The 27604-nt window shown below is 47.1% G+C and overlaps 1 protein-coding gene across 1 annotated transcript in view; it reads right to left on the reverse strand.

Annotated features, from left to right (window-relative positions):
• LOC144799527 (CUGBP Elav-like family member 3) overlaps nt 1–27604 on the reverse strand; it is a 211944-nt gene that overhangs the window by 152128 nt on the left and 32212 nt on the right. The window contains exon 2 of the mRNA XM_078670896.1: nt 5313–5395. Within this exon, the coding sequence (XP_078527022.1) occupies nt 5313–5395 (83 nt within the window). The remainder of the gene's footprint in view (nt 1–5312; nt 5396–27604) is intronic.

A 27604-nucleotide genomic window follows, 5' to 3' on the forward strand; every position in this document is an offset into this window, starting at 1 on the left:
TTTTTAATTTTGAGAGGCTTTCTTTTACAATTTCTCTTTCAGAGAATTTTTTTCCCACTCTATTTCTGTAGGCCTCTATCCTTTATGATTCCTGTGAGAATCTCTTTTATGCTTTTTCTTTGGTGAGCCTCTCATTCATCTTTCCCTCTAGAGTCCCTTTTTAGTTGTCCTATTTAGAGTCTGCTTCTGTAAGCCTGTCCTGTATCTGTACCTTTCTGAGACATTTCTTTACCCTTTGTCACCTTATGAACATCTAGTATTGTTTCCTTCCTATGAATCACTCTTTTATCCTTTTCACTGCATGAATCACTTCTCTTTCTCTCTCTCTTCATGCCATCCGCTTAGTACAGAGAGAAAATTGTAAACCACACATGCATGTCATAGCTCCTATACAGGCACCACTGCATGCTTGAATTAGACAGACAAACAGACATGCTGTGAAAATGGCACTTTCTGTATGATTTGCTTGGCTAGGAAGGCACCAAGGCAGTAAAGAGTGCTACATCTGAGTCCTTCCTGTTGTCTGAAAGGTGGGTTTATAGAAAAAATGGCTGTGCATCCAGCATTATCTCAACACACACAAACACGCTGTACCACAACACTCATTCTCCACCGTCTCTGGCAAAAAAATATATGAACTATTTTAACAACAATATGTTTCCTAGCACGTAATACATTTTGAGATGTCAGTGAGGATTACGTAAAGGAGAGACAGAAAACAGCCGCAAAGCACATTAGGACTGTAACATTAGTCAGTGATGAGAGGGTTTACATTCCACCCTACGGGGAGGATTGGTAGGCCGCCCACAAGTAATTGGTAATAAATTGCTGGTAAACGCCGCATTTTAAAGCACTTTAAGCTAGTCCCATAATACCGATGTGTGTAGGAAGGTTGTAAGAACTACTCAAGGGAATTACGCAGTAAGTTACATGGGGAAGGTGCATTTTAGAGCACATAAATTATTTTATGGTTTTTGTTGTTTTTTTTGCAAAGGGCTAGTAACTACCATACGGTCTTGGGAGGTATAGGAAAGAAACAATGAGTGCATTTGTAGTACAGTGACCGCTTGTCCTGGATTTGATGTGGCAGTCCACATTTTTCGCCCGGCCTTCGGTCAAATTTCAGTACATTTAGCACATATCCTTGTTTTAAGAGCCCATTCAAAACATTAGGCAAATCCCACTCGTTTCAGTGCAGGATTAGTTGGCAGCCACTAACATAAAGCCATCTAGTTAATACGGAGGATATTGATATTAGGGGAGAGGAGTTGGCCTAACGGCTAGGGCGGTCGTCATCAAATCTGGGGAACTGGGTTTGAGTCTCGGCAACAACGCTGAACATCCTGTGATTCTGGGCAAATCACTTACCCCCACATGCATCAAGCATTTTTGTAGTCGCAAACGGTGCGATTCCTTAAAATCGGCCGTTTGCGAATGCAAAAGTGCTTTTTGGGATGCATGAAGCAATTTTAGAATTCGTAACATTTTTGCGAGTTCTAAAATTGCGGGTGCTTTTAAGAAGTCGCAGATGTGCGATTTCTTAAAAGCAATGCATCATTACTTTTAAAAGAGTAAAATTTGCAATTAGGGTGCCAAATTTACCGAGTGGTTGAACCACTCGGTAAATTTGGAAAAAATGTTTAAAATGCTGAAAATGTTTTTTTTTCAACATTCATGTTTCACACACACATGTCCTTAGGACATGTGTGTGTGAAACATGATGCGAAAAATACATTGCAGGGGTGCATGGGGGGGTCCTTTGGACCCCCCCTGCACCCATGAAATTTTCAAAGTGCCACTCGCAATTTGCTAATGCCTTCCCATTGACTCCTATGGGCCTTTTGGCCCATAGGAATCAATGGGAATTGCGAAAATTAACTTAAGAATTCGGTATTCATTTGGGATTCAGTAAAAATTGCAATTTTTACCGAATCACAAATGAATACCGAAAATAATGATGCATAGCATTTTGCACTTCTTAATTTGCGATTCCTTATTTTTCGCAAATTAGGAAGTGCAAAATGTCACAATGATGCATGTGGGGGTTAATCTCCCCATGCCTAACAAAAATGAATGTGTTCTCGTGTAATGCAACTGGTGCAATGGAAAGCGCTCTGATACCCGATTCGGGTCAAGTTCGCGCTATATAAACTCCGTAAAAAAAAATGGGTGTAAAAGTTGCATTTAACGCCCCTTAGTGACTCCTTGTGTGTTTTCTATCTTAGTTAGCGCTGTCAATCAAGTCATTCTCCATCAATATGCAGCATCGTGATTGGCTGGGGGATTCTGAGAGGCTGTGTGCTTCCTGCCACTGGAGATGACTGAGGAAGGGCGGTGCTGGCCGGCCAAAGGTAAGTGCATTTATTTATCTTTTTTTCCCCCCTCTTCGCTTTCCCCGCCCCAATCTCACCACCCCTGTTCAGTAGCAGCCGCTACTGCGAGGGATGCCAATTCTCGCTCGCTAACTTAACATTGGTGAGCCGCGCAAGAAAAAACTCCGTAATGTGGAGTGGGCAAAACTCCACTCTGCTGGTGGAGCAGAATTTATCACCCACCTCTAACTTTGATGATGTTTTACACCTCTAACACTTGACTCACAGTGGCGTGTAGGCCTAAATAATGGGTCATATAAAGGCACAAAAGGGAAGGGAAAAGAAAACCTGCAAGTCATTATATTGTCAATAGTTGCATAAGTGCAATTAATACCTGTAACACTATTGAAGAACAGTAGCGTAGGCTTAAAGGAAGGACAACATGCGAGGAAGTGGACATGCGGACCGAGGAAGCCTAGAAGTCATCCTAGTGCTAGTTGCTTCTCGGCCATGTAACTATTGACCAAGTTTAATGCCTGCAACTACTACAAAACAGTGGACGGAAGGGCCACCACAGCTTCCCCCTTTGGCGAACAAACAGCCGCCTGGAAGAAACAAGCTGCTACCTTGCAGCATCAGTGTACAAAATGAATTGCAAATATAATGCAGCGGGAAAGAAAGCAATAATATACATCCTGCATCTGTCACTCCTGATTAGATCAGCTTTCAGAAGGCTTCCAGCTCCCCTGCAATCTTCGATTCCAGTTAATGTGATCATCAGCCAATCTCATCCCAGCAGCCATCTAGTTTCATCAGCATCCAGGCTATAAATCACCCCTAGCCCCAGCCCCTTAAGATGATTGTGGTGCTTCTGGTGGGTATGCGGTGCAGTTATATGGGGTCATCGGTCCCCTAAGCCTGCACCAGGGCTGGGCTACATAGCACGGAAGCCTGTTAATGGCCCGCAGAGAGCTGGGTGGAAAGATCAGCCCCGCCTAGGGATTGCCCCAATGCATGTCCCATAGTCATGTTGAAATCACAATATCAAATTACAAGTTGAACTCAAGTTGACCATGGGTTCTTGGCCATGGAAGTTCCTACAGGTTGTACCTGGAGAACTTTGCATGGGCAAGACAATACGGACATGGGACATCGTGAGATACTACGGGTCACAAACACGGTTGCTGCATATGGTAGAGGGTGGCACATTATATGTAAAGCGCTCTGATACCTTCGGGTCTCGCTAACGCTATATAAAACTCAAAATGATAATAAATTACAGGTTAATTACAGGTGTGCCCCACCGGGTAGGTGTGCTTTTCTCTCTGCTCAGTCATCTCTCTGCCTATCTAGCCACACAACAACACCCCGAAATTCTATGACCTCACACGTCAGCAGGGGAGGGCTGGGAAGGCAGGAGAAAGACAGCAGATTATAACACTGGAGTTACCGCCTGCTTCTGGTGAGACACCTAGAATGAGGCAGAAAGTAGTAACGTGCCAAGCCAAAGTAACAGATCTCAACCGCCGGACTCATCCCAATGCTGGAACTGCAATTTGCTGTAGTTCTTCGGTAGAACTCACAGCTGGCATATGGCAGCCAATCCAGGCCTGTTTTTCTTTTGATCATTGTGTGGCACATCTAATCACAGAGCAGAGGTCCCTTGGGGTCTCCCCAGCTTTCATTCTCTCCGAATGCATGTCTCAATTCCGCAACAGGATGCGAGCCAGCAAATCTTGCCTCAGAAACTCCACCTACCCTGCCTATGATTGGCCGGCAACACCTTCACAGCCAATCACTTTCAAGCATCAGTGGAATGTTCTACTTGCCATTCTACAGTCACAAAAATCTTGAGATGTCATGCACTCTTCCTGAGATATGAAAGAGGGCGTGGCATCTGTGGGGTTAGGCAAGTCTGCTTTCGGGACTTCCTGTCATGTGACATCTGTACTTCCTGTCATGTGACATCTGTACTTCCTGTCATGTGATAGCTGGCCTTCCTGTACGCCCAGGGCCAGACTGAGAACCAAAACCGGCCCTGGCAAAGTGCTCGGCCGGCCCCCTGGAGGTGCGACCGAGATCTTTGGCGGGGCCGGTTATCGGCCGATTTTGTTACAGGGCCGATTTTGCAGCTATGCTGCAAAAACGGTCCCCAGGGCCCAAAACCGGCCCCCACCCTTGCGGCGCACTGGGGGATTGCCCGGTCCCCGCAACAGCCAGTCCGGGCCTGTGTACGTCCCCCTCCACACTGGTTTATCATAAGAGAGTGGGAAGGTAGAAACGCTGCTCACATAACAAAATGTGAATTTGTAAAGCACAAGTTCACCAAGGGTATCTAGGCGCTGAATAAAAGATGTTTATTGCCACCCAACTCAATTGCACTCATTTCGTCGACCTCAGAAGGATGAAACGCTGAGTGGACCTGCCGGGATTCGAACCTGTGACCATTAGGTCAAACACAGGCCCCTACAGTGGCCTAACGGTTAAAGCGGCCTACATCGAAGCTGGGGAACTGGGTTTGAGTCTCGGCAACGACGCTCAACAACCTGTGATTCTGGGCAAATCATTTAATCTCCCTGTGCCTAACAAAAATGAATGTGTCTTCATGTAATGCAACTGGTGCTATGTTAAGCGCTCTGATACACGATGTCGCGAGTCTAGATCGCGCTATATAAACCTTTAAAAAATATATCCATATCTATCTATCTATCTATCTATCTATCTATCTATCTATCTATCTATCTATCTATCTATCTATATATCTATAGATAGATAGATAGATAGATAGATAGATAGATAGATAGATAGATAGATAGATAGATAGATAGATAGATAGATAGAGTGCATGCAAGCACATAAGCGAAAGGTTGACAGAGTGTACACATGGCTCGGGGCCCACATACAGAAACAAGCATATATACATCTGCAGGGAAGAAACACAGCATAGTGAGCCTGCGAGAGAACTTTAGCGTCAAGAGAAGAAGCCGTGAGGCCACCTACCCCCGGTAATGTCTTCTGTTCGTGCAGCGCACTCTGGGCTTTAAGGGCGGATTCTCGGGCGCAGTACGTCAGGAACGCACATCCTGCAAGGAGAGAAAAGGCATTAGACTCCGGTGCAAAGCAAGCTGCAGCAAACAGATTACACTGAGTTTTACAACAGATGTAAACAACAACGCACGTCACATTAAAACTACGCACGTCAAAAGAGTAGAGTCTGTCAAAGGCGCGCGCGGGAGACATCTATCATACAATATATATAGCAGCCAAATAAGGGACGCAAAAATTACGTTGTCACGTCACAGATAAACATCATAAATCGAAAAGTGCAATGCACATCAGTGGCACGCAATAAAGCGCCTCGATATACAAAGCACCCCAAAATTAGGCAGTGCACAGTGCACACGGGTAAGTCATGCACATGTTGGTCGCACGTCACAAGTAAACAAGGTAGGTCAACGATTCACCGCTAGTCACAGCTAAAAAAGCATGTCAAAATGTGACAATGCACACCACGGGTTAACAACACATAAGCAAATAAAATACAACGTCACACGGGTGGCGCAAAGGTAAACGGTGCACATCAAATGTTATCAATCCACGTCACAGGAAATCAATGCACGTGAAAAAGTATTCACTCACAGATAAACTAGGGGTAATAAACGTGTCGACTTCTCATAACACGTGAACCACGTATGTCAGAAGAGCGCTCCAAAGGTCACAGATAAAATATGCAGGTCAAACTTAGGCGCTACACACACAAGAAGAACGTGCCGTCTACACCACGGGTACACAATGCACGTTAACATTTCACAATCTACCTCACAATGCACAATACAATTATGAAGGGCATACCAGAGTAAAATAGTGCAATTTACAATGAAACAATAAGCGGCCCGAAACTGCAATGCAAGTCACAGGGAATGACGTCACAGGTAGACACTGAACGCCACAGGCCATAATACACTTGACAACACAAAATGCAACACGCTGTTAACCAACATCCAACATGCATCCCTCAGCCACACCCAGAGAGTCACAGGTACACAAAGCACAACGTACATGACACGTCACAGGTACGCCATGCTGGTAACACAAACCTGCAGGTAAAGAACGCTCATCAGAGGCACATATTGCAGACCACAAGTATGCAAAGAACTTCACTTGTACACAGTGCATACCACAGACTCAAGAGAACAGATGCACAATACACAGCAGGGTGCACACTGCACACCACAGATACACCATGTGTTCACAGGTACATCGCGCAGCACAGTTGTAGACACAATACGCTTAGAGACCAGTGGTGATTTGCGCTATATAAAAATAAAATAACATACCAGAATATAACATAGGGATATATTGCACAATAGAGTAACACAACAGATATTATAGCCAGGTCTGAACAATGAACCTCCCTCGTTCGCAATGCGCTTCACAGATAAACACACATCACAGATAAACAATACAATATCGCAGGTACACAATGCACACTGCAGACTCACAGTGGAGAGCGCAGGCACACAGTGAACATCAGAAGGGCACATTGCGCACCACAGATACACAATGTATTCACAGGTACATAATTTAACTCAGAGACAGAGAATGCACATCATAATGCACAATATAACACACATCACGGTATACGAGGCCCAACAAAGAGCCTCAAGGCACATCAAGGTGGACAATGGACATCGCTGGTGTCACAGGCGCATCACAATTGCGCAACACACACCACATATTAACAATGCACGGTACGGGTACACAACGCGCACCAGACCCAGAGTGTAGGGCACATGTATACAATACGCACCTGCGGCGCACATGGGACATTGTACCCGCACAATTAATTCACAGCTAGACAACACAAGACAGTGAAGACAACATAGATGACTGGGCGTAATGCACAACAGAGTCACACAACAAACATCACAAATATACCATGCACAACACAGACCTTCAAACACATCAAAGGTGAACAATGAACAACACTGGTTCACAGTGTGTATCAGAGGCACACAACACCCACCACAAATAAACCCTACACGTCACAGGGACACACCGCCCGATGCAAGTCATCCATGTCCTTTGCAGGTGGGCAGGTCACTTCATGTGTTCAGGTGGCACATCTTGGGCACACATATCAAATCACAGATATAAAACCTGTAAAAACAGGCAAGTGAAACACAAAGGGGCATTTTCCAAAGTTATATACAATGCAGAGAACATCTATACAATAAACACCACAAACAGGCAATGCACATCACAGGCTCACAAAACACATTTCAAATAAATAACACACCGTGCAAGCACCAAAACATCACATCCCACAATATACACATAAATGGCACAAAATACTCCCCATGGCACACAACACACACCAAAGTTGTGTAATACACATCTCATATATACAGCGCAGTTTCACAAATCCCTGAGTATGTAGGCTAGGCGCAAAACAGTTATACACTGACCTCACAGGCATGCAATGCTCATCGTGCATACAACTTAGGCCTGGGCGGAGTTCTGCCTAGAGGAATTCTGCAAAGTTACCAAAAAACTCTGCCACGCTACGCAGAGTTCCGGAAGTGGCGGAGTGCATTAGGTCATGCCGTTCTCGCTAATTTTTGTGCCGGGTGTTTGTCCACCTCTGGAAAATTAGTGCGAACGACACCATGCGCAAAAGGGCGTTGCTTCTTTCTGCCGTTTGAGTAGATGTCCTACACGAGTGGCAGATTCCCCAACGAGAATGGAAGGTTTCTCAACGCGAGCGGTAGCGGCCATCTGCGACCGACTTTGTTGAAAAATCTCGCCGGGAGGTGGTCTGGAGTAAGATTTTTATCGCTCGGCAATTTAATGTTGGCGAGCGTGGGCAAAAAAACCCCTCTGCTGCGTGGTTTTTTGGAACAGTGTGCGCTACAGGGAGCACTGGGTGGAAAAAACTCCGCAAGCAGAACAGAATTTCACGCCCAGGCCTAGCATACATAACAGTCATCACACAAGCAGAAAGCACATCACAGGTTGATTGAATATCACAGACAGACGATATCCATCGTAGATATGAGGTGTGAAAGAAAGAAGAAGAGGTGAGGTCAAGACTAGCTAGCCCTGGTTTCAGGCATGTCTGGCTTTCGGCAGCACCTGCGCCTGGCTCCCGAAAATACTTTAGGCCTTTACACTTCTATTTTCCCCACAAATGAAGCGCTGCATCTATGCACACTACAACACAACACATAGTGTGTCCTGTCTTACGTTAGCTTCACGCAGTAAAATGCATGCAGAATATTTCCCTGTAAGTTTGCATTTTGTTGGCTTTTTTGGGCACAGGAGCTTTGCAGAGGCGAACTCTTCATATTTTGCAATATATATTTCCTGCAGAACCATTTTTTTAGCCTTAAAAGTATATATGTGACATCAACTGTCACAAAAGCCATGATTTTCGGAAAGACGTTCCAAAATGCAAGTTTGTAAACTACACACATTTGTAAAGATTTCCTTAGCCTTTTCGACTGTCGTAAAAATACCTACTTCACACACCCTTATCAGGCACGCAATGCACACAGGAGGTGTGCAATGCACACTAGAGGGCCACACTACTCTTTAAAGGAGCACAATCCACGTCACATACGCAGAATGCATGGCCCAGGTACACACTGAATCGCAGGCACACAACGAAGAGGTGAGGTACACAACAACTTCACAACAGGATACATTTGTAGACAATATATGCCACTGGTGAAGTCTGTACATCCTAGGCTCACAATGAATGTCAGAAGCACACAATTCAAATGGGAAGCACTCGTGAGATATCACAGGTACACAACAACACAACGCGTGGTAAAGGTGTACAATGCGCTCGCTACAAAGCCATTCAATGACAGTCACAGGTACACAATGCACCCTGCAGGTATATTGTGCACATCTGTTGTACCCAGCGGGCACCTCAGGGACAATGCACGTCACAAATATACACCACAGATCACAAGTACAAAATATGTCTCACAAGAACGCTGTGCCTCAGAGGATTACAGCCTGCATCACACACAGACAAGGCCAATAAAGAGAGTAATTAATGTATATTAGAGGTACAGTTAAGGGTACATAATTACAGCATAGGTACACAATGAAAAACTGTAACACACAACCACCAGTTACTATTACCAAGCACACATCACTAGGACAGAGTGCACACATCAGGAAACACCACAGCTGGGGATGTTTGGGGGGGGGACAGAGTACCCAAAACACCAAGCAAAATAAACCAATTCTGCAAGCAAAAAAAGAGAGTGAAGGGGCAAACACACTTGGTGAAATAACGTCGAATACAGCAGCCAGTACCACTGCAAACACAAGAGTGTACAGGAATCAACACACATGGAAATACCAGAGAAAGCAAAGGAGCCACCGAGACCACAGGAAGGGGAACACCTGGAAACATTAGAAAGGTCACAGGAACCAGCACACCTGGGGATGTCACAAAGCAGAGGAACTAACACACCTGAGAGGACACAGAAACCAACATACCTGTGAACAGCGGTGAGAACCCGAACACCTGGAAACAGCAGAAACACAGGAACCAACACACCTATGAATATCAGACAGTAGAAGAGCTAACACGCCTGCAAACATCAGGGGGGACACAGAAACCAACATGGCTGTTAACAGCAGCGAGGACAGGAACATTAGGGAACATTAGTATGAGCAAGGCACAGGGACCAACACACCTATGAATATCAGACAAGAGAACAACCAACATACCAGCAAATATGTAAAGAAGCCTAAATACGTGTGAACAGCAGAGAGAACAGGAACGTCTGGGAATATCAGGAAGCACACTGGAATCAACACAACTATGGGTATCCGACGGCAGAGGAACTAATACACCAGTAGTGTCAGAGATGGCACAGAAATCAACATTCCCGTGAAGTGTACCGGCGACACAAATAAGAACACCGGGGAACATAAGAAACAGCACAGAAAACAACACACCTACTGACACTACTGAGCAAAAGGGGCTAAAACATTTTGCACACATCAGAGGGGGTTCTGATACCAACATGCCATTGAAGAGCTAAGAAAACATTTGGAGCACAGGAACCAACAAATCTGGGGATATCAGAGTAGAGGAACAAACACACCAGCCAACATCAGATAGCACAGACACCAACATACCTGTTACCAGCAGGGAGAACAAGAACACCCCTGAGCATCAGTAGGAAGAGGAACCAACACACCAGGAAATGTCTGAGAACAGTGAAAGTAAGACACCTGACCCTGCTAACATCAACAGGTATAGAATGCAACAAAGCCGTGAAATGCAGCAATAACATCTCTAGGCATTGGCTAGAGCACAGGAACCAACACACCAGGGAATATCAATACACAGAATAGCTAACCCACTTGAAAATGCCAGAGAAGGTGGACACCTCTAAGCATTGGCTAGAGCACAAGAACCAACATACCAGGTCATATCAATTCACAGAATAGCTAACATACTTGAAAATGCCAGAGAAGGTGAACACCTCTAGGCATTGGCTGGAGCACAGGAACCAACACACCAGGGAATATCAATACACAGAATAGCTAACGCACTTGAAAATGCCAGAGAAGGTGTAAAAACCTAAACACCTGTGACCTGCAGAGAGAAGGAGAACATCTTGGCGAACATTAATATAAAACACATGAACCAATTCAACAGTGGTACATAAAAGAAAGCACAAAAATTAACACCTGGGAAAAGGACACCCAATAATGGAAGCAAAAACACCTGGGAAATCAAGCACAGCTCGGTAACCAAGTAGAGAGTGAATGACTCGAAACACGCCGGCAAAAACCAAATATGGTAGGAACCCACACAGGAGTATTAAAATAATATAAACCATCACACTTAGGACAATGAGACGTAGGATTATCAGAGTGTAGACAGGACACCTAAGAATACAAGCAGTAGCACCAACTGTGAGCACACAACAATTAACGACTCTGGAAATATTAGTGGGTGCCGAAAGACCACCACCACATCAAGAAATATCAAGGGGAGCACATAACCCCCTATAAACCTAGAAATATTAGGGAGAGCACACCAACCAATGCAACTGGGACTATCAAGGAGAAAACAGGAATTAACTCAATGGGGAGCAACGTGGAGTGCAAAGGCATCAACACAACTGGACAATCATGAGTGCTAAGGAACCAAAACACATGGAAATATCATTGAGTTCACAGCAACCAAACATATGAAAATATGAGGGAGAGCAAATGGACCAACACACTTGGGAATATCAGACAGAGCACATCAACGCCAAGGACCTGAAATATCAAGGAGAGCACATGGACCATACACATATTATTATTATTATTATATCTGATTTTGTAGAGCGCTCAGCTACCCGTAGGTTTCCCGGCGCTATATGAGGATGTCAAAGAGAGCACAGAAACCAACTACCCTGAGTCTGTGAGAGAGCGAACAGTAGGCAAGCGACGGGAACATACAAGAGACAGAACCTTGAACAAAGCACTTGGAAATAGGACAGAAAGCAAAGGGACTGCCACATCCTGAGACTGGTGAGGAAGAAGAACCACCTACCTCCTGAATATATTACGGACAGTCCAGCAACCAACACAGCTATGACTGTCAAGAAGAACTAAAGAACCAACATGCTTGACTCTTGTCTACATCACAGGAATCAATCCGCCTGGATATATGATGGAGAGCGCAAGGACCAGTGAGTGTACAAGAACCAACAAACCAGAGACCATCTCGAAGACCACAAGAACCTACACGGCTACGAGAGCGAGAGGACAAGAACCAGCCCACTTGGTAGTATCAGCAACAGCTCTGCATCAACACACCTGGCTAGATCAGGGAGAGCACATGAACAAACGCCCGGGAATGTCAAGGGAGCACAGGAATTAAAACACCTGTGCCTGTCAAGGCGATTACAGGAACCGAGACACCTAGAATTATTTGTATTTTTGAATACGGAGCACAAATATCTTGACAAAAATATTGACTATCAGAATATTGTCAAGGTAAATATATTTATACAAGTATACATTTACTATGCTTAACTTGACATCAACGGACTAAATGAATATTTGCTCAAATAGTTGGACTAAAGTGTATGTGTGTGTGTATATATATATATATATATACACACATATATATACACACACACACACACACACACACACACATATTCGCGTGCAGGCACATACGGAAAGAGAGGAGAGCGTTCGGGACCCAACACACCTTGAAACAGTAGGATGAGCAGAGAAACCAACATACCTGAAAACACAAGGGTGCAGGAATCAATATATTTCACACCAACAATGAGAGAACAGGACTAAACACACCAAGGGTTATCGTGGAGGGTACAGTTTCCAGTCTGCTTTGGCACTGAGAGCACAAGAAACAACCCACCAGGGGTTACCCTGGAGAGGACACAGATCAACACACCATGGACAGTCAGGAGCAACAATGGAAGCAACACCAGTGAGGCGGTCAGGACGAGAGCAGGAATCAACACTCCTGGGACTCTTCAAAGAGGCCAAAAACCTAGGATAGACGAGTAAAAACACACCAAGGGTTATCCTGGCGAGCACACGGATACCCCGCTTCTCAGCGAAAGCTCAGGAACCAAACTACCTGGCACAGTCAGGAATAGCAAAAGAAAGCAAACCTCCTGCAGCCACCCAGGAGACCACTGCAGTCAACAGTCCATGGATTACCCTGGTAGAGCACAGGAATCAAACATGAAACAATCCAGCAGACCAAAGGGACAAACACAACTGGGCTGTCGGCGAGAGCACACACAACAGCACAGTTGGGAATGTCATGAAGAACACAGAGACCAACACATCTGGGATGGGAAGAGCGCATGAATTATCACACCGGGGACAATCAGGGAGAGTGCAGGAACCAAAACACCCGTGACAGTCAGGGAGGGCACAGAAAGCAAACCTCCTAGGGAGAGGAGAGGAGTAAACACACCAAGGGCTATAATGGACAAAACAAGCACCAACACAGCTTGTCAGTGACAGACTAGGAAACAACACAACAGGGATAATCCTGGAGAACACACGAGCCAACGCACCTGGCGGTGTGGGGAAGAGTATATGGATCAACATACCACGGACAGTCACGGAGAGCTAAGGAATCAACACTCCTAGGACTGCTGGAGAGAGTTCAGGAGTCAAAACACCAGGAATTATCCTGGAAAGTACATGAACAAACACACCTGGTAGTGTCTGGAAAAGTAAAGGAGCAAACATGCCAGGAATTATCCTTAAGTGCACGTGAACCAGCAATACGGGTAGTGTGAGGCAGAACACATGAATCAATACATTGCGGACAGTCATGGAGAGGATGGAAACCCACACACGAGGGACACCCAGGGTGAGCAAAAGAACCAGCACACGTATTATTATGATGGAGGACACAAAATCCAACGTATCTGAGAATAACAAAAAGAGAGCAGAAACCAACACACCTCTGATTAATAGAGAGAGCACGAGAATATACACAACTGTGACAAAAGTCCACAGGAACCATCACACCTGGGAATGGCAACATCAACAGAGATTGGTTTGTGTTGGAGCGGTCAGTAAGATCGGCTCCAAATTTCCCTCAGAGCCCTCTGCTTCTTCAAATTATAATCAATGGGCAAGATGGAGCCATTTGATCAACTTCACACTCCCTTTTTTGTTCAATTTCCAATATTTGTTCACATAACACATGTGAAGCACACCACCATCCTAGAGAACTCGCGAACAATCACCCACATGCTGAGCCCTTGGGACGACTCAGGGCAATGTGAACTTGCTTTCTCCATGGCCATCGCAGCCTTGCCATCTTGTTATCAAACAAGTCATTATCTATAGAACATGAACGTCATCTCATTAAATGTAATCGCTCAATTAAAATCCATGCTCTAATTAATAGATGTAATAATTTCTGGAGACAGGTCAAGGAAGCGACCCCCGAACCTTGTGTGTATCATCAAAAACCAGGTCTTGCAATCAACAGTGAGGAGACAGATGGAATTCCATTACTTGAATCATTTTCATTGGACTTATGTTTCTTAGAATATTAACAGACTGTTTAATCACCTAGGCCCCAAACAATCACTTAGGCCTTTAACAATTACTTTACTCAGCTCATATCCACACACCATCAACCAAGTGTTGTGTAGGTTTGAGCTTAATTTTTGTTCTGCAGTTATAATCTTAAGTAATTCCCCAAATTCGCATTTTGTGAATTGGCACCGTTTTCACCATTTCACATGACTTGAGATGGGTCAAGTAGAATGTCTCATCAAGAGACATTTTCTCCTTGAACAAGACATTTTCTCCTCAAAACACTCTTGAAAATACAGGATCAACACATGCATTTCAGTGCCTTGAGCTCTATTTGAGATAAGGCATGAATTTACAATTTAAATCCAAGGCCATCAACAATTAACCAAATTAGAACCCTGTCCAAACAAACCAACCTCGACCTTCTGTTTCCAAGGAAAATAAACTGCAAAACTTGAACAAACCCAATACACCTACTGCCTATCTTGTGCAACTTTTTTTGTAATCTGTATCCTTACAGAGAAAAGTTACTTCCTGAAAATTTCACATTATTCCAAAAACAAATTACATGTTGATGTGACAGGAGGCTTCAAAAAGACCTATTGATACAGATTTCCAAGGCACATTCAGGCTTAACGTAGGTTAACCTCTTCGAGGCTCATGACGAGCTGAGCTCGTCATGAGCCACGGCGCTCCGGTGCTCATGACGAGCTCAGCTCGTCATGAGCCGTGGAACGCTCGCATGCGGGGATAATTCCCCTGCTGTGCTGAGCGTTCCACAGGAGGTAATGCACCTGTGTCGAGCTGAGCTCGTCATGAGCACAGGAGCGCCGTGACTCATGACGAGCTCAGCTCGTCATGAGCATGCGGGCGCTGTGCGCGATCCCTCCCCCCCAGGACAGCAGGGGAATAACCCCCACAGCGAAGGGGTTAAAGTACATCTCAAAGAGTCAGGAAAGGGAGTTATGACGTAGAGTTTTGAACGGAAGTCAATTCCCAGCCCTCATCTAGTCAACATATACATGGCTGATTTATCATCTGCTTTACAGAGGGAAAATATGTGTTGTCCAAAAATTCTGAGAATTAAATTCCTAACAATGTTTCCAAAATACAAAGTTTCTTTGAAAGGGACCACTGGTGATCAGTCCAATATATGTGAAAAATTGTGCAAATCTGTACCATTGAAGACTCAAATTGTTAGGATTGACTGAATGCCACTTGTACCATTTGTGGTGAACATATTGTAATCCATGTTCACTTTAAGAAGTTTTGGATACCCTTTGTACTGCCAATGACAGAATCTGAAAACAAAACGTCCAGCCTGTGGCTTGAGACATGGTCATCACATCTTGGTCGGCCCAAAAAAGTATTTCCTTATCAAATTCTTTTTCTGTGTCCTTCCACCTCAATTTGAAGGCATGAGGGTCAAGATTATCTCTAAAAAGCAGTCAGAGAGTGGCCCGGTAGCACTGGGAAACAAGCTCTGACAAAAGTATCTGAAAAATGGATGCTACAGAAAATGAAACAACCCTTTTTTCTGTATCGTGTATAAACAGTCTCAAAGCCTGCTGTCTAAACCCGTGTGTGTTCCAAACTAGGGTCGCAACCCACTGGTGGGTTATCATGAAAGTCCAAGCAATAAATCAAGATGACTTTAAATTCTCTATTTATCATGTCACATTTGCTGCTACATATACAGAGATCAAAGGTCTGGCTATGACTTCTGCGTCTTATGTTTTCTTTCATGGGGACTGTGGTCTACAAATTCCTTTCACTTTGCAGTTGGAGAAAGAAAACTAAAGGGAATTATGTGACAACCTTACTAGGGTACATTAAGTGAGATGGGGTGTCATTTTTTCGTAACACAACAAAATGTTAATATCTGTAAATGAACTCATTCATCAGTTAGGAAATTAAAAATGGAGCACATTTTTCGTAATTGTGTATTGTGATGGAAATAAAGATTTTAATAGGATCAGAACAAATCAACACGCTTTACAAATCATAGATATTCACCGAAACCTGATTGTATACATTATTGTGTGAGCAAAATAGATTTACCAGTAAAACTATATTTCTGTGAAAATGTTGTGACCATTTCAATGGAAAATGTCTGTAAATTACAATGCGCTACGCCCACTAAAGATAGATGGGTCGCAATATTTTGTCATACTATAAAGTGGGTAGTGGTTCTAAAACATTTGGGAAGCACTGGTCTAAATATGTTCAGGACAGTAAAATAAGCTATTCTGAAAGATCTTGATGTAAAATATTACATTATCAAGGCTATTTAGTCGACCAAAAACAGAAATTTTTCTTTATTCTAGTCCTTATACCTTGGACTAATTATCGATGGCACATGATCACTAATCTTTGCTCTCGTGAAGCCTTATGGCATCACTGATCGATGCATATTTGATTATCTAGGTTCTCTTTGGTATATTATGTAGCCCAGTTCTTAGATACAGAAAGCGGGGCATTGAAACATCCTTATATTATCTTACATTGATGACCTGTGGTCCGGGGACTCTTGGAGGTCCATGACGCCTACTCAGGGGGGCCATGACTATTTTACAAAATTAAATAATTTTAAAAGTGTTACGTTAAAATGAATGAGGTATATATAAATAAGGAAACAAACTAACATATATTTGATTATAAATTAAACAAAAAATTTCAATATTCAAGGTGTAAACTTTGTTGTGTATTTTAGTGTATTGTTTTGAGGTTCAAATTATAGAAATCTCTTAGGCTGGGGGTTTCCGGCCTCCAATAATGACTCATGGGGAGATCCCTGGATTCCAGTAATGATTCATTGGAGGACCGCTGAAGTCAAAAAGTTAGTAACCACTGCTCTAGAGAACAAGTTGCTACAAGTTCACTGGGACACTCCTTTCAATTCCATCCAAACCACAGGCTCGACAGCCAATTCCTCCTACACAGGAATGTCAACAAACCAGCACAATTAAAGATATAGCCTCCTACAAGATCACCTAGAAAGTTTTTTGAAGCAGTGACAATGGTACACTGGAACCAATGGATTCTGATTGGTGTTAGAATAACGATGAAAATGATAATATTTACATATTACAACAAGGTCTGCACTTTATATGTTGTTTTTTTTTGTACCTACAATTTCGCAATATTTCTGGAACGTTATTTTAAACTTTGCAAAGTAAACAAACAAGTTCTGGCTAAATCGTTCACATGATTTGTCTAGGAAGAGCATGCCATGCATAGAAATGGTTCAATAGGAATTTGGTTCAAGCAAAAACTGCTCTTAGCAGAGCATAATCGATGAAAGTGGCTACTGGTCTGGGCAGAACCACCACCGGAGGAAGATCTTTCTCCTACCTGGCCGCCAAGACATGGAACTCCCTCCCCGCACACCTACGACGGACCCAGGACCATCTCACCTTCAGGAAACAACTCAAAACCTGGCTATTCGAGCCGTAGCAGCTGTCCCCCGCCCACCCCCTCAGCGCCTTGAGACCCTCGTGGGTGAGTAGCGCGCTCTATAAATTTATTATTGATATTGATTGATTGGCTACTCGGCCCATGTGTGGCTTGCACAGACAAATGGAGAAGCGATCTGTTTGGAAGTACACCAAGATGCTTCAGGTTGAATGTAGCCACAAATACAACTTTTTCTTTAATAGAAAAGGACGTAGCATCATATCTTGTAAGGCAAAAGCACTGAGTATAATATCTTGACTACATTTTATGATATTCCTCATTCCCCTCCATCTTGACCGTTAGATGTTATGACGGAGGCAATGGTAACAGCACAGAAATCTCCCATGATGCAATACCAGGAAATGCAACCTGTGTCTCATTTTGAGTTGTTAAAACTATTCCTAATTGGAAATACTTATGCTTAGAGATAAATTGGTGTTTAAAACGTTGATGATTGCTCGGAGCAATAAAAGAAGTTGTAAAATCAATTTCTTTTTTTTAACAGCCACATTGTGATAAAAGGTTGATGGCTTGAATTAACCTAAATGAATTTGTGTTTATTGGAATTCAGCTGCTATGTGCCACTCAACTCAAGGGTACTCTTTTTTTGGTCTTCACAGGATAAATGACTAATAAGCAAGGCCACTGGAATTATGCGATTGTGCGGCAGGGGCGAGCTTGGCATAGTTATACATTTGCTGATTTTTGCCATTTAATAAATCATCTGCTGCATAACCTGCAGATTTTAACAAAAAAAATGCTGTTTCTAGCTCAAACAGTTCAAAAGATACTAAAAATGCAGCAACACATGTTGCTGCGTGGTGGAAGGCCCTTTGCAAAGCTGGAATGGTTATCTTTCTGTTGCTTATTGCTAAATGTGGGTGTTAAATTGGTACTAGTGGGGTGCAACCAATGCCCAGACAGTGTTACTAAGTTTAAAAATGATAAATCAATGAAGTAATATATTACAAAATGTGCCACTTTATGCAGCATAATTTCACTTTCCTTGTCGCATATTTACCAACAATGTTGCATAACTTAGCCCTCTCCTGGCGCATAATTCCAGTGGCCTTGCTAATGGGATTTAAAGTAATGGGCTCCAGGCAATGTGTACCACGTGCATAACCCCAGCAGGTTAATGTTACTCACACCCCTTCACCCTTGTGAGGTAGGTTTTTTTTTTAACCGAGTTTTATATAGCGCGAACTTGACCCAAAGATATCGGGTATCAGAACGCTTTACATAGCATCAGTTGCGTTACATGAGGACACATTCATTTTTTTGTTGGGCGCGGGGAGATTAAGTGATTTGCCCAGAATCACAGAATGTTCAACGTCATTGCTGAGACTCGAACCCGCGTCCCTAGATTCGAGGTCGACCGCCCTAGCCGTTAGGCCAACTCCTCTCCCCTAAATTAGCTCTAATAATTCAGTTAAACCCATTTTTTTTACATTTTTAATCCATAAAAAAAACTAGAACCACAAAAAAGTCCTTGGATTGCGCAGAGGATTAAATATGGCTTCCTTTTTCAGAGGGAAAGGAATAATTTTTAGGTTTAAAGCATTTTATTAAAACATAAAAACACGGGGAAGGGAATTGGGAGGTCAAGTTTACATACAGTACAAAAGGAGGCACGTTGCAGCAATGCTGGCGGAAAGTGGGGAGGTCGGTAGTCCCGGAGGGGGAAAAAGGCAAATGCTGTAAGGCAAGAAGGCCGTGCGAATAACCCTCCAATAGTCCCCAACCTCCCAATCAAAGCTAAGCATGAGTAGTGACCCGCAACACAGCATAAACAACACAGTCCCTCCAAGCCCCCCATCCCCAGAAAAAGGAAAAGAAGAAAACAATACCCCAACATCCCCGTCCAATAGCCCGTTATAGAAACATTGTCCCCAGCCACCCACCCCCAGCCCCCAGTCCCCCCGATCCCATCCCTCCTAATCCGCTGGAGCCGCCGGCGGCGTCAGCCTAAGAAGGCGTAGGTACCTCGGACATGTGATCTCACGAAATTCCGTGGACAACAGTGCCAAGAAAGGATGCCAGAGCTCCTCGAACTGGTCAACATTACCAGCCACTGTGAGCGACATCTTCTCCATACCCAGTACCTGCCAGAGTCTGTGTAACCAGCCAGTGATAGAGGGGGCAGTGGGGGTGTGCCAGTGCACAAGGATATTTTGAACCGCTGAGCCTAGCGCAATAGCAATCTGCCTACCCCTGCGGGACTTCAGCGGGTACATCAAGTCGTTGGGAAGGCCTAGCAGGACATATGCCGGGAAGCGCGGGAGTTCAACCTCGAAGTGCCTGTCCACCTCATCTAAGACCTCCTTCCAATAAGCAGATAGTACCGGGCACCCCCAGAGAATGTGCGATAGAGTACCCTCCTGACCGCAGCCTCGCCAGCAACCCTTGTCGGTGAGTTTGTGCATCTCGCAGAGCCTCTCCGGGGTGTAATACCAGTAGGTGGACACCTTGGTAAAAGTCTCCGTCAGCCCAGTGTGGTACGCAGAGTGCCTCGCCCGATATGCGATCCCGTCCCACTCCTTGTGGCTCAGGGTCCTGCCCAACTCTCTGTGCCAGCGCTCTCTCCCCGGGTTGTGGTAATGAAACGGCGGGGGTTGGAGAAATTTATATAGATCAGTGATAAGCTTGGCATCCGAGGTCCGGGTCACCAGCCACCGCTCGTAAGGTGTGATTTGACGGGCAGCGACGTCGCGCACTTGGGGTTGGAGAGCCCAGTGACGGACCTGCATATAACGCAGTCGGTCCACCTCCGTCAGACCAAAGTTCTGTCGGAGTTGTTGGAAAGGGAGCACGCCCTCCGGCCCGTAAATCTGAAAGAGTGCCCTGCAACCCGCACTCATCCAGTGAGAAAAAGCTCCCGGGTCCAGGCCCGGAGTAAAGTCTGGGTTACCAACTATGGGTGTGAACGGAGATGGGAAAGTAGTTAGCTCGCGGAGTTCACAAACCGCATCCCACACTCGTAGCGGAACCCGGGTGACAAAGGAGGCGTAGAGATTAGCCGGGCGGTGTGCGCGCCGCAAGAATGGAACCTCTTGAAGGGTGCGACCTGCAACTGCCTGATCTTGAAAGAGCCAGTGCCTGTCCGATTCCCACCTGCTCCATTCCACCAAATACCGGAGTTGCGCCGCTTGAAAATACTTCCGGAGGTCCGGAACACCGAGACCCCCCGCCTCCGGTGCAAGCGTGGAAAGAACCCTCTTCATCCGAGGCTTGCGGCCCTGCCACACGAAACGGGAGATGTCAGCTTGCGCTTGCTGTATCCAACCCACAGGGGGCTGGAGAGGTAGAGCGCGAAAAAGATACAAGATCTGGGGCAGTACCGTCATCTTCACCGCTGCGATACGGCCCAGCCACGAGAGCAGGCCCTTGTCCCATCGGCCGAGTTCCTCTTTAATCTTCTTGCTAAGGGAAGAATAGTTGGTCTTGACCATCTCGGGCAGCGAAGGTGCAAGCAGGATCCCCAGGTACGGCACCGTGGAAGAGGACCACTGCATAGGGAAAAGACGCTGGAGGTCTCGCCTGGTGTCCGCGGAAAGCGACACATCCAGGGCAGCCGATTTAGACATGTTCATTTTAAAGCCGGCCACGCGTGCAAAGGCGTTCAGTTCGTGAACGCAGGCAGGGAGTGACCGCCTGGGGTCATCCAGGGTCAGCAGGACATCATCCGCATAAAGGCTAACAGTATGGGTATACTGACCCATCTCAACCCCAATAGCGTCCGGATTGTCGCGAATCCTCTGGGCGAACGGCTCCATATAGAGGGCGAACAAAAGCGGTGAGAGGGGGCATCCCTGTCTCGTACCACGCTCAATGGCAAAACTACCAGAGCTGTGTCCGTTGACCCGCACCGATGCTGACGGTCTCCTATAACAATTGAAGACCATGGAGCGGAACTTCTCGCCGATCCCCAGTTTCCCGAGAACCAGCTCAAGGTACGGCCAATGAACCCTATCAAAGGCCTTCTCCGCATCGACCGACAGCAACATCCGTTCCCCCGGGACACGTGAGGCCTTTTCTAACACGTGTGTCACCCTCTTGGTGTTGTCGACTGTCTGCCTACCGGGCACAAAACCAGCCTGGTCCGCCTCCACCAGGCCCGGTAGGTGCAGGCCAAGTCTGGCCGCCAGGATCCCCGTGTAGAGCTTAAGGTCCACATTCAGAAGCGAAATAGGCCGATATGAACCGCACAGGGTCCGATCCTTCCCGGGCTTCGGAATAACCGACACCGTCGCGGAAAGAAGGTCCGGCGGAATGGCCCCCGGCTCAGAGAAGGAGTTGAACAGGCGAGCCAGTAGAGGCGCCAGAGTGGAGCAGAAGGTCTTGTAAAACAAGGCCGTGTAGCCATCCGGGCCCGGGGCCTTACCGTGCTTCAAGCGTGCGATAGCGGAGATGACTTCCACCACATGGATGTCCCTCTCCAGATGGTCCGCCTGGGCGGGCTCCAGAGACGGGAGGGTCACTGACTCCAGATAGGCCTCAGCTTCTCCCGGCGGGGAGGGTTCCGCGGCGTATAGCGCCTCGTAAAAGCTACGGAAAGAATCCGCCACATCCGCGTCACCGGAAACCGGGACCCCATCCGCGCCCACCAACTCCTTCACCACATTGCGTTGCCGCGCAGCCCTGAGCCGATGGGCCAGGAGCCTACCGCATCTGTCTCCGCCCGTATAAAAGGCATGCTTCAGACGCAACGCAGCGTATTCCGCCCGATCTAGATCTAGCGCAGAGAGGAGTTTCCTCGCCGCTTTCAGCTGCCTCCAGACCCGAGGAGCCCCCGTGCGGCGGTGAACCTGCTCAAGTTCCCTGACTTGCGCCGTCAGTTCGTCTCTCTTACATTGCCGCTCTCTGTTCTCCGCCGAGGAAATGGAAATAAATTCCCCCCTGAGGACCGCCTTCAAGGCTGCCCACTGCGTCGCTAGAGACGTGTCGGAGTTGCTATTGTGGACCAGGTACTCCTGAATAACCTCCCCCACTCGCGTCACCACCGACTTCCTATGTAGAAGCGTATCCCGAAGCCGCCACATCCCTCTAGAGGGGGGGGCTGCCGGCCAAGCAAAGACTCCGGAAACCGGTGCATGATCGGACAGGGACAAGACCCCGATGTCTGCCGCCGTGGCGGCCGAGCGAAGCGGTCCGCTCACTAAGAGGTAGTCCAACCGCGAATAAGTGCGGTGCGCATGAGAGAAGTATGAATAGTCCCTATCGGTAGGGTGCATAGTGCGCCAGAGGTCATGCAGATCCATCTCAGCAATCTGGTCTCGCACCGCTCGAGAAAGCTCCCCCGTCTGCGGGAAGCGTTGGGCAGACCTATCCAAAGCTGAGTCGAAGACCATATTTAGGTCTCCCCCCAGGACAACATGGCGATCGGGCGAGGCAGTGACGTCCACCAACACTGATGCCAGGAAACGATCCTGGTGGTCATTCGGGCTGTAAACGGAGCCAACCGTAAAGGCGATACCTCCAAGCCGCATGCGATACACGAGGAGCCTCCCCTTCTGCTCGGCATATTTATACAACACCTCGCCCCTAAAGGAGCTGGCTAAAAGAATGGCTACACCCGCAGTCTTGGTCGCCGCCGAAGAGAAGAATTGGGTGGGGAACTTGGCAGAGCGCAACCTATGACAATCATTGGAAAGTAAATGGGTTTCCTGCAAAAGGCAAATGTCCGCCTGCGTCCCCTCCAGCAGGGAAAGGATCGCCCTACGCTTCACAGGGTTGTTCAGACCCTTAACATTAAGGGTCACCACCTTCAAGGACGGCATCGCTCCCAGGGGATCGAAGCGCTATGCAGCAAGTGAGGGATCAGCGGAGGGGGCGCGCGGGGCAGGGGTGCAGGGAAGGCCAGAACCGGCCTCGCGCGTGCATGGGCAGTATCGGACGGGACCCCACCAACAACAAACCAACTCCTAAACCCTCCCTGAACTAACCCACGGCAACTAGCCAAAACCATAAACAAAGAAAAACACCCCATTGTCTCAGTCCAGCCCGAACGGGCAAGTCTGCAGAAATCAATCAAGTGGACGTTCAGCCACTCACCTCCAACTGTCCCCCCCCAACCCCCCAGTCCCAACCCAGCATCGAAGAGGCTAAGAATCTCTCCCCCCGGAGTGAAGTTAGGCCGTCATGGCCACACCGCTGGATTCAGGCGAGGTCCCGGCCGCCGCCCTCAGGGCCTCCGCCATTTCCGCTCTGACGGTAGGGGAATCAGGGCGACTCGCAGTCGCCGACGATTGTCGTCTCCTCGATCCTCGCCGGCCCCGTCTCTCGGGACGTCTCCATGCGGGCGTCGCTCCGTCCTGCTCCGTAGCTGTGAGTCCCAACACCCCGCAAATGTCTTGGAGGGAGCGCAGCTGGTGTAACACTCCATTCCATCGGAAGATTAGACGAAAGGGGTGACCCCAAGAGTAGGGCGTCTCATGCTCCCGCAGAAAGTCCGTAGCGATCCGGAAGGACCTACGCTTCTGCAGCGTGATGGCGGACAAGTCCTGGTAGAGCGCCACGGGCCGCTCTCTGAAGGTTAAAGGCTGCTTCCTGCGGGCTTCTGTCATAATGCGCTCCTTCAAAGGGAAGTCCGGCAGGAACGCCAGAATATCAGGGGGGGGTGCCGATGACTGGCGCTGGCGGCCCACTCTGTGCGCTCTGTCTATGCGGATCGGAAAGTCCGTGTCCTCTCCCAAAATCTCCCGGAACAGGTCCTGCAAATAGGCCACCAGGTCCGATCCCTCATCTGTGGATGAAACACCCCGCACCCGGATATTGTTCCGCCTGGACCTGTTCTCAAGGTCCTCAGAGTGGGCCTGGAGCTCGACGCATTGCTCCCGGAGGCGGAGAACGTCCTGCTGGAGATGGACTATCTCCTCATCGCGGCGCTGGGCTGCCGTTTCCACCGTGTCAACACGTTCGCCAAGGCCCTCGACCTCTCTGCGCACCTCTCGGACCTCGCTGGCTACCTCGCTCTTGAGCGTCTGGAAGTCCTCCCTGAGGGAGCTGAATAAGCCCTCCATGAAGGACCTCGTGACCGGTGGCTCGCCTCCAGTGGCGTCCGCAGAGGCCCGAGAGGGCCCCGGGGATGGTTGCGTCCTGTCCCGCTGCTGCTGGGCCCTGCTGAGCATATCCGGCAGGGTGCGGTCCCCCTTTTTCGCGCCACCTCTCCCAGTCATCCTGACCTCCGCAGTGGGCAAAGCTCAGGGCTAGCCGCTGTAGATGCGGCCGGTCGCTTGTGGGCACCAGATGTGAAGGCCCCGCCGGGGACAAGGGTGAAGCGTCACTGACGACAAAATGGCGGCTCAGGCCAGGGCGAGACGATCACCGCACCGACCAGAGCGGTAAGCAGGGCCAAAGTCAGGGTCCCTCAGTAGGTCACACTCAGGGAAGTCGGAGCGGAAGCCAGGGCAAAAGGAGGCACTCGTTCAGCAAGGGCGCCGGGAGGGTCGCCAGTTCCAGCTCCCCAGGACAAGATGGCGGAAGAGCGGGACCCAGGAGGGCGGCCCAGGCCAACAAGACCGCCGTAGACCGCCGGGCTGCAATGGGCCAGGAAAGTACAGAGCAGGCGCCCCACAGTTGCACCGGCGGGCACGCCCAGAGCGGCCGCCGCCTAAACGCCTCCGTCCCCCGCCTCCAGGTCTGGGATCAACGTCGTTCCGCTCACCGACACCAGTCGCGAAGGGTCAGAGCACCAGCGAGGGTCCAGGGTCTGCTGTCCAGCGGCGACTCCGGTCACGTAGGCTCCGGCCGGAGGGTCCCGCACTCTGCAAAGCACTTCGGGTCCGATCCCTCGGGAGCACCAGCACTCAGCACTCGGCCCAGCCGAGGCGCCCGGACAGCGCCGCAACACGCTCCGCCCCCAGGCTCGTCTCCGCGGTCCGGCCCAAGCCCTTCTCCGTGGGTCGATCTGCGAGCAAACTTTCAGGGCACTTCCTCCGGGGCGACAGGAGTCAAAGTGGCATCAAAATGTGCCCCAGGAACTCCGGCACAGACCCCTCGCCCGCAAAGCAGCCGCGGGGGGAGAGAAGCGCAGGAACCGGGGCTCGAGCTGAGCCGGACCGGGGGAGCTACGGGAGGAAGCGTCCGCTCACACCGCCATCTTGGCCACGCCCCCCCAGGAATAATTTTTAACCTTATTGTGATACTGTTTTCAGTTTTAAGTACCTCCCTGATTCCCCCCCCCCTATCTGTTCCCTCTACTCATTTTGGGACTAATGTTTTGTGCTCAGAATTCAAAAACATAATCACGAGGGATTACACCTATTTCACGTTTCTTTTGTGAACTAATTTTGTACAACTAAGTGTGCAACTAAATACTTCGGTATTATGGAAAACCTCAAAAACGTATACATATCAAAGAAAGCCATATCTATGTGCAAAGAATCCATGATAATTATAACATACACATGGTCATAAGAATAAATAAAAGATCAGCTGGATTTCTGACCTGTAATAATGTGTGTGTTGTAATGCAAGGTACAATCAAAACAACGATCTTTCAAAGTGGAAAAAATGAAAATAAATATTCTAACATAGTAGAAAATGAGAAATGTTGTTACAAAGGAATAAATAGGGAATTAATAAAGTAATGGGCTAAAAGGAATAAGAATGTATTACTATATACTATATATAAAAATCGTAATTAAATATGTTTGATAAACAATTTAAAAAGAATAACTATAATATTATCGCCTTAACCGCGGTGGAAAACCGCCGCGGTGCGGGCGTTTTCAAGGGTGGGCGGGGTCTCCGTCGGCCGTTGGCCGACGGCAGCACTAGGGAGATAGTGCTCCCGTCGGCCAACAGCCGACGGGAGCATGCAAGGGGTTAAGAATACAAAGGTATCCCCCAACAATAATGGTGATGATAATAACAACAACAATCACATTAACAAGCATGACAATACGTACACTACCAATTGTTGTATTAACACTTATAATAATTATAATAATATTACATGCAGAACACGAGTCATCGGAGTAATAGTAGAACAATAACAATGCATTAATGACAATAATAAAAAAAAAATAATAGATGCAAAACAGCAATAGTCGCAATATTAATAGTACAAAAAAATAGCACGAATAAGTACATTTCCTAATGATGTCAAAATTAATTAAAAAAATATAAGGTGGAGTGATGCCGGCTGGAGATAGACAGCAGGGAAGGGAGGTGGGTGTGGAGGAGGGAAGAGGTTGTGAAGTGGTGAGAAAAGGAGGTTTGGAGGCGTTGGGGCCACTGTCCTGAAAAATAAAAAGTGGAAAGGGAGTATTTTGTCATAGTGATGGTGGCTTTACTATGGATTTGTGATTTATACACTTGCAATAAACAGAAAACGAGCAATAGAAAACCAATAGATCTGGCTTGGCATCTATTCAATAATTTTTTAGCAAACATCTGCAGTATGCAAAACAAATTTGACCGAAATATATTTAATAATATATAGAAATAAAAATAGCAGAGCAGCAGCTGAAGCACACTAGACCTGGCACAGATGTACGCTCTTTGTCTGTCAGATGTGCACAGGTGAGCAGGAAAAATGCTGTTGCTCACAGTGCAAAGAAGCTAAAGGATAAAGTGTGCTGGCTCATTGTCTGATGCTGAATACCAGAGCTTGACTTGTGAAAAAATAAGTGCCAGGGACCTAGTCAGGAGGCCACCGCAGCTTGCATCACCCATGGCCCCCGTCAGCACTGCCAGTGATAGCACCAACACAACAACTACCTATTACACTCCTTCAGGTGCGGCACTTCAGACTATTC

The sequence above is a fragment of the Lissotriton helveticus genome, chromosome 12, assembly GCF_964261635.1.
Source record: "Lissotriton helveticus chromosome 12, aLisHel1.1, whole genome shotgun sequence".
NCBI classification, from domain to species: domain Eukaryota; kingdom Metazoa; phylum Chordata; class Amphibia; order Caudata; family Salamandridae; genus Lissotriton; species Lissotriton helveticus.